The sequence below is a fragment of the Selaginella moellendorffii genome, unplaced genomic scaffold (assembly GCF_000143415.4).
Source record: "Selaginella moellendorffii unplaced genomic scaffold, v1.0 SELMOscaffold_22, whole genome shotgun sequence".
NCBI lineage: Eukaryota > Viridiplantae > Streptophyta > Lycopodiopsida > Selaginellales > Selaginellaceae > Selaginella > Selaginella moellendorffii.
In genome coordinates, this window is record NW_003314283.1 from 351,788 (window position 1) to 359,260 (window position 7,473).

At 44.1% G+C, this 7,473-nt stretch overlaps 2 protein-coding genes and 1 pseudogene across 3 annotated transcripts; 2 read left to right on the forward strand and 1 right to left on the reverse strand.

Moving 5' to 3' along the window:
- Window positions 1-1,995, reverse strand: LOC9642436. Its single transcript, XM_002973612.2, has 6 exons — window positions 1,841-1,995; window positions 1,416-1,755; window positions 1,231-1,340; window positions 815-1,174; window positions 270-753; window positions 1-203 (listed from the first exon to the last, which is right to left on the reverse strand). Exons 2-6 carry the CDS (start codon window positions 1,651-1,653, stop codon window positions 133-135), a joined length of 1,263 nt encoding a protein of 420 aa, XP_002973658.1. The 5' UTR covers window positions 1,654-1,755; window positions 1,841-1,995; the 3' UTR covers window positions 1-132.
- A 197-nt stretch (window positions 1,996-2,192) lies between these two features.
- On the forward strand, window positions 2,193-3,877 carry LOC9642437. Of its 2 annotated transcripts, none has more exons than XR_002992813.1 (12): window positions 2,193-2,280; window positions 2,347-2,482; window positions 2,547-2,586; window positions 2,663-2,719; window positions 2,803-2,895; window positions 2,970-3,014; window positions 3,063-3,125; window positions 3,167-3,253; window positions 3,315-3,426; window positions 3,528-3,573; window positions 3,634-3,693; window positions 3,746-3,877. XR_002992813.1 is itself a non-coding variant. In XM_024678650.1 (12 exons), exons 2-11 carry the CDS (start codon window positions 2,355-2,357, stop codon window positions 3,691-3,693), a joined length of 780 nt encoding a protein of 259 aa, XP_024534418.1. In that variant the 5' UTR covers window positions 2,193-2,280; window positions 2,347-2,354; the 3' UTR covers window positions 3,746-3,877. The 2 variants fall into 2 exon arrangements, 1 of the variants encoding a protein (XP_024534418.1); XM_024678650.1 differs by having other exon boundaries at window positions 3,479-3,573.
- A 378-nt stretch (window positions 3,878-4,255) lies between these two features.
- Window positions 4,256-7,244, forward strand: LOC112347487 (annotated as a pseudogene).
- Window positions 7,245-7,473: the final 229 nt, after the last annotated feature.

A 7,473-nucleotide genomic window follows, 5' to 3' on the forward strand; every position in this document is an offset into this window, starting at 1 on the left:
TAGGACAACACAGACGTTACTTATTTACACGAGACCTCTCTCTCCTCTAGAGTTCTTTCTTCGTGCCTGGCTTGCCGGCAATTCTCCATTCTTTTCTTTGGCGATCGATGGACGAATCGATCGATCGATCTCTCACAGCATTAGAGCGATCGCCGTTGCCACTAGCACATTTCGCATAGCTGATAATCTCTGAGAATACCAACCTGGAAGAAGCAAGCAAAAGAGAACAGTTTTAGCTCGAAAAGAAGGAAGAGAGAGAGAGAGCTTACTTGAAGAACTCTGAGGTTCTGCTACTCCCGGAACAAAAGCCATGCCTCCCGAAAGTTTATCGGGAAAATCTGGAGCAGCCGAGACGAAGTCCGGTGACTTTGCAAACCCGGTCTGGATGGAGTAAACCGGAGCGGGAGCTGGGGCGTCGTAAGCTCCAGGATAGAACAACTTTGGGGAGCGTCCATAGCTGTAGTCTGTGTATTCCTGCGACCCACCTGAGACTGGAGCTGGGCTTGGAGCTGGGCTTGGAGCGATATCAAGTCCCAGAGCGTGCCGAAACATTGGCGAAAGTTGTATATCCTTCACCCTCCCGAACAGCGTATGGTTTAGCCTGAGGTTCTTCCGGTGCCTTGAGACCTTGAGAGCCAGCTGCCTTATTCTCGTCGAAGAAAAATGGCGTCCGGCAGGGAATACCGTAGCCTGTATGATGACAGGAGACTCCACCGTGGAGCCGTTTAGATTTGTCAGCCGAGCGATCAAAGTCTACAAGAGCAAGTAAAAGAGTTAAAGCTAAAGATGTGAGAAGAACGAGAACTATTCTAACCTCGTTGTGTTGCAGACTGATCCCACCCGCGAGCTGATGCTTGAAAACTCGAAAGTTGCTACTCACGCCGGAGATGTGTCTGTTGGGCAATGTGAAGTTGAAAAGCGACGGCCTCCTGAGAGACTTCTGCCACTTCCCAGGGACGATGCTCAATCCGCCAGGAAACTTGTTGATTTGGAAATCGTACACTTGTCCGAACGTCGTCGGCGTCAGAGAAAGGTTCCTCTGTTGCAGGAAAAACTTCACGAGGCTCTTCTTGACAGCAGACTCGTTGTAAGGCGCCCGATGGTCGGGAAGGAGCTGAAAGCGAACTTCGGCATACCTGCAATCGTTGGTTTGGTTTACGGACAATAAAGACACCTGAAAGTGACAACACATTATACACATATATCTTGTGAAGCACGCACAGCACATACCTTCATGTTTGAGGAAGGGATATGGCTCGAAAGATTTGCCTCAAGCTCCGCTTTGTATCTTTCGATGACTGAAGCGGATCTCTGGAGCTTAAACGTGAACATGAATGGAGCTGAAAAAACAAGAGAGAAAGAAGAATTAGATGGTCCAATCTAGAAACAAGAACCAAGTACTAGAAAGAGTCTACCTTCGATGAAAGAGTTCTTCGCACCGTTGTGTCCTCTACGAATGCCAACGGTGAGCAAAACAAACACCAAGAGCTGCAAGCTGAGAACCACCGTGACGATCCATCTCCAAGTCGACCTCTGGAAGCACGAGCGGCAGTCTTGTGGATTCACGGGGCCCTCGGTCTCCAAAGCCGCCGACGATGGAGCTCCCTCATCGTTCTTCCCCATAACCTTCCTTAACACCCGGCCGACGGCCATCCACTGGCATGGCAATCCCTACACTCACTGCTACAAATCGGCATCTACTGGCCAATGTAGATGCCCCGACCCTCGCCCCGGGAGCGACAATGCCGCCATCGCCTAGAAATCGAGCCAGCGCAAGCGAGGATGAGGGCCTCTACTGTAGCCTCGACTGGATCGATCGATCCCTGGACCGAAATCTTACCTCTAGACGGCGCTCGCTGAGATCTCGCCTAGCTGCGTCGCCGCATCAGCGCCTGGAATGCTTGCTCCCCTCGGCGGCGTCGTGGCATAGCAAAACCCTCGAGCTCGATCCAGCTGAAGCGACCTAACTCGCCATGGACACGTCCATCCGACGGTGGGATCCAGCGCCACGTCCACTAGAGTTAAAAAAACCGGGTTTTCTGGCAATCCAACGGCGCGCAAGCGTGGATTAGATTTGGCCCGGGTTGATCCAAGCGCTGGCATTCCGCCAGGTCGACTCTAGCTGGCGCTCTGAAAATAAAGGTACACCCACATTAAAGGCTTTTAAATTTCTGTTTTGTTAGAGTTTTCAAAACATTAGGGTTTAAGCACCAGGGATTTCTCCGGCGATTGATCGCGTGCGCGATCCTCACGGCGAATGGATCTTCTCTTTGCGATGAGGTAATTCGATCCAAACACTTGGGATTTCTCTTGGCCTTTCCTAAAATTTTCAATCTCTTGCGATAGCTGGCCAAATGTGTAGCGAGAGTTTCTTGCCAAAAGGTATGAGTCATGGCTCGCGTTTTGGAGTATGCCCTTGCTGTCACGCTTCCATCGCGCTATTTTTTATGGACTCTCACTTAGACACTTGTCTCCGAAGAAGGTTGGGTCCCTTCTTTGCTTGCTTCTAAACTTCTAACTTGGCTCGCATTTGATGTTCTTATTAGTTACGAGGAGGATTATGTGGAACCAGATGATGAAAAATCAGTTAAGATTTTTTTTTTTTTTCTCCTTCTCGTGGCTGGGAAGTTGTAATGTGTGCATCTCTTTTCTCTGAATTCAGGAGGAAGAACCTCAGACCAAGCAAGAAGTGTTTCCACTCTTCCGTCAAAGAAAGAAGGCGTGTTTGCTTTTGCATCCCTTTTCTTTTCTTTTCTTTTCTTCTTGTTTTCTTACTCGTGTTTTAAGCTTTTGGCATCTCAGATCATTCATATTATCAGGCACGGGCATACTTTGTTTCAGCAAGGAGATCAGAAGATGATCGATGTAAGGCTCTCGGCTCAAGGCATTCAACAGGTAAGAGTATGATCCTCCAGTTTTTTAATCTTCTTCCGTTTTGCTAATATAAAACTCTTGGTATGATCATTTAGGCCTCCTGCATTGGTCAGCAGTTGCTGTCGCTTAAGCCAGACGTGGTAAACGTTTCAATAGGAAGATTTCTAGAGCTTACTTGTGTGGTCTAGATTCTAGTTTCTCCTCTAACAAGAGCGTTGGACACATTGAAATGGGCTTTACACCCGTTCAAGGTGATATACAAGGTTTTGCATTCTCCCAAATTTGTATTCAGGACGAGAGAAGCAGTTTGCGTCTGGAAGTCAGCAGCTTACACACTGAGCACGTAGCTGGTGCTGGAGATATTGGCCGTGATCCACAGGTAACCACTTTCTTCTCTTTCAACTTAAAATGTATTGCTAGAGAACTCACTTTGCTTACAGGTACTTTCTCTTGATTTTCCTTGGCTATCATTCGAGAAGCTCGATCCAGTCTGGTGGTTCTCGCCGCCAGAGGCTCCAAACATCGGGGCATTTCGGACGAGAGAAAACACTGGTCTGACTTCCTTTCCCCTTCTCTAATTTTGATGTATTCTTCATGAACTCAGCGAACCTCCGCAAACGGGTCGCTTCTTTTCGTCGCCATCTTCTTTCAAGGCCAGAACAAGTAATTGCTGTTGTTGGACATTCTACTTTCTTCATGGTGCGTATTCTTTGGAGGATGTTTCGTCTCTGTAACTCTTTCTACTGTGGTTCGCTCCAGGTGCTTACCGGTGAGAAGAAGCGAATGCGTCACTGTGAGTTTCGCAAGCTCGCAATCTAAGTAATGTGCATTTGCAACATTGTGTTTTCTCTAACCTTTGAAAATTTGATAGGACGTGATGGTGCCAAAGGTATTTCCCAAAGTCATCCCGGAGTTCATGCTGTAAGAAATGTTTCCAGACAGTTGGCCTTTTATGTGTTTCAGGCAGAATTTATGATCAAGTCCATAACTGTCAATTCTTCAATATCTTGGTAGTGTTCAAATTGCTCTCAAACTCTCTTCTTTGGATTGATTCTTTTGTTTTGCTCAAGACTGTCAGCAGCTTGAAAACTTATTAAACTCTCTTCCCTGTGTTTGCATGCTTGGAGCGGGATGAGCATACAGCCAGCTACAATCATTTCAGCACTGGTTGCCTTCCCTCCAGCGTGCCTTGCAGGGAAGGCAGCCTTCAAATCCATCAAAAGCTTCATCACAAGTGTTCTAGAACTGGAGAGCATTGCAGTTCAAGCTGCATCTGATGAAGGCTGATGTATTTGCCGCTTGTTGAAGACAGCATGGGCAGACTCATCAGCCTACAAGGCTCTGGAGAGGGGCAAAAAAAGCCTTGAAAATCTGAGAAGCCATGCCTTTCAGGCAGCTTCAAGCAGTGGTGGTGCTAGTACCAGTACAAATTGGCTTGAAAGGTATCTCAAGTGTGGAAGTTTGCATAGGGTTTCTATTGGGAAGTATGATTGACAAGCAAAAAAAGTTGTGCGTTGAGAGTGACCTGGGATCAAGAATGCGAGAAAGTTCTAGAGATTGACAGTAAATATTACTATTGACAGTAAATATGAGTTTGAGCTCATAAAGGACTGCGAACATAAAAATAAATGTAATAAAAGTTTTCGGCATGAAAGATGGAAATTACATAGCTTTGCGATTTCAGGGACTTTTATTTTGAGAAGGATGAGCGATTGTATTATAAACTCTCCGAGGAGGGCGTAATCAAAAAAATCATGTCATAATTTTTTGTGGTGCACAACATCTCTCTTATGCAAGCTTGCCCCGAGTGCATAAAGGCATAAAGTTTGAGATCAATCACAGAAACATTGTGGTGAAGCTAGGAGTTCTGCCCAAGGAAGCTCACAGCACCAAACCTAGATAATTTTAGATCATTGTGATACAAGTTATCTCTGGGGATATCGAGAAAATGGGGAGAGGTGTGGATGTGGGGGTGTTGGAGTTTGGTGTTGCAGTGATGCTCTTGCAAAAGAACTTTTTTTCAAAAAGTTCATAGAAATAAGATCAAGAAGTTCTTCAGTATAAAATGATTAATTTGGGAAAGATGTATTTTGGAGTGAAAATATATGAAAAAAGGAATGGTACCTTTTGTTAAAGAAGAAAAGGTGATGGAATATTCACCCTTTCAAAAGTTTGCTATATGCTATTTTGTGTTAATTGGAATTTAGTTCTTTAATTTTGTAAAAGATTTAAGGTAAGACTCTTACTTATCATACTGCAAAATTTTCGAAGTCAAAATTGAAATTGGTGCTAAGACATAGACTAAAGCCTAAAGAAACAATCATCCTTTTGGCTATGTTCTGTTTCTGTTTCGCATTCAAAGCAATGAGCATCGAGCCAACCACACTCGTCTCAGCACTAATTGATAAATCTTGTAGGCAAGGCTGCCTTAAAATCCATCAAAAGCTTCATCACAAATGTCTGGGAACTGGAGAGCATTGCAATACAGGCAGTCTTAGAGATCAAATCAGAGGTGGAGAAGTTTGTTCACAGCATGGATGTGATAAATCTCAGCGAGACACTCAAAGCAAACGAGCTGCAAGCTCTCAAGATGAACGAATTATGCGAGCAAGGAATGAGCAGATTGTTTGACTTGTGGGAATCGCGATTCGAGCAGCTCATCCAGCTCCAAACTTCTCAGTTCCAGGCTATCCAGCAGCTGATTAGCAGTAAAGGTAGTCAACCAATGTTTATGCTTGTTCAGTTTATCTCGTTGAAAACCTACAGCTGAGGCTTCTACCGCAATTGCAATCCTCTGACGATCAGAATCGACATTTGCTGCATGAAAACCATCACCATCACGATCAATCACCAACATCAATCGTTCGCACAATCAATGGTAGCTTTCAAGTGTGCATGAACTTCAAGGTATACCAACATGTAGTTCCAGTGGCAACGAGCACAAAGCTCAACTTACTGGGAACAGTGGAGTATGCGCAGTGAACTCAACTTACTGGAAACGAACCTTGACATAAATACTGGACGGTGGACTGAGTACTCTTCAGGCATTGGTGCTGGTAATATTTTTCAATGTAATTATTTGGCCACCGTCCGGCCTGTTCTTTCTGCAGGTATCGATTCCTTCTATGAATATCTGGTAAAAGCCTACATTCTTTTCGGAGGCGAAGAATACTGGGATATGTTTCAGGACGCTTACCGAGCTGTCCAACAACATTATAGATACGGTTCCTGGTAAACTATCAGTAAACAGTTCATATGTATTGAAAGAGCTTTATATCAGGTACCATGACGCTGATGTGAGAACTGGGAGAGCTACATACTGGCAGTTCACGAGTCTGCAAGCATTTTGGCCTGGACTACAGGTAGGAATTTATCGAGAGTTTTATGTAACCTTTTTGTTGCAGGTTTTGATAGGTGATATTGCCGCTGCAAACGCTACCCACAGAGAATTTCTCCGCTTGTGGGAGACGTTTGGTATTTTTCCTGAAAGGGACTAGCGTACGTGCGTGGATACTTACAATGGTCGGCACCTATAAGACAAAGTCTGGCAGAGATAGCAAATATGGGCTCCACATCTGCAAGTTAAAACTATGAGAAACATCAACGAGTGACCATTTCGTTTTGTAGAGTTTTGATCCTGCTTTGCTTATTATCTTTTTTTGTCTCAGATACTTACTTGATGCCGGAAAAGTCCACCTCACAGAAAGATACTATCCACTTCGTCCAGAGTTGGTCGAGTCCACATTTTTTTTATATCAAGCTACAAAAGGTAAAATAGTAGGAAAAGTTTTGATTTGATTGTATGTTTTGCTTTTCAGATCCTTGGTATTTGGACGTGGGAAAGAAAATCATGAACTCTATCAATGTGTTTAGCCACGTGCCTGGAGGCTTTGCTAGTGTCAGAGATGTCATGACTATGAAACTAGAAGATCATCAACATAGTTTTTTCTTATCAGAGACGTAAGTACTCACACCTCCTGCGTGCTGATGATCACAAATCCTTTCAACAGGTGCAAATACTTGTATTTGCTATTTGATGACAGCTTCTTGGACGGCAAGAACCATGTTTTCTCCACATCTCTTCCCTGTCAACCAGTCGTGGCAGCAACAGCCCCGTCCCAAGGTACCAGAGGTTCAATCTCGCAAACATAAGTAGCGTTTGTGTGTTTTGACAGATATTGTCAAGGCTATGACTATTTTCAAGGCAAAAGCCCATAGACACCAGCACTCTCACATCAAAGACATGTCCTCACTTGAGCAGAGGAAGTGTGGAATTGGCATGCCACATCCCAGACACTAACGCTGACTACCGATGCGTTTCAAGGTCAGACTGTAAGAGGTTGTGTAGTTTTGCCAGTTATTGCTCATGACAAGATCACCAAAAGCATATACAAATTATTTTCTTCCCAGAAAAAATAAGTATAGTTTTGCTGAAGAAGAAAGAAAAAAAGAAAAAAAAGCTATGGGTCATATGTAGCAATATTTAGTTTGTTTAATAGTCAATTGATTAAATAAATTTAAAATTATATTTTGCGAGTGCATGGAATATGGAAAGGGAATATATAAAATATGCATATCAATTAGCCTAAAAACCCTAGA

Bases quoted from the DNA above. Each gene is read 5' to 3' on its own strand.
- LOC9642436 (XM_002973612.2), bottom strand. From the start codon at position 1,653: ATGGCCGTCGGCCGGGTGTTAAGGAAGGTTATGGGGAAGAACGATGAG. The intron at 754-814 runs GTTAGAATAGTT...TTGCTCTTGTAG, and splicing joins TCAGTCTGCAACACAACGAG to ACTTTGATCGCTCGGCTGAC. The intron at 204-269 runs GTAAGCTCTCTC...TGCTTCTTCCAG, and splicing joins AGAACCTCAGAGTTCTTCAA to GTTGGTATTCTCAGAGATTA.
- LOC9642437 (XM_024678650.1), top strand. From the start codon at position 2,355: ATGTGTAGCGAGAGTTTCTTGCCAAAAGGTATGAGTCATGGCTCGCGT. The intron at 3,015-3,062 runs GTAAACGTTTCA...TGTGTGGTCTAG, and splicing joins TGTCGCTTAAGCCAGACGTG to ATTCTAGTTTCTCCTCTAAC. The intron at 3,126-3,166 runs GTGATATACAAG...ATTTGTATTCAG, and splicing joins GGGCTTTACACCCGTTCAAG to GACGAGAGAAGCAGTTTGCG.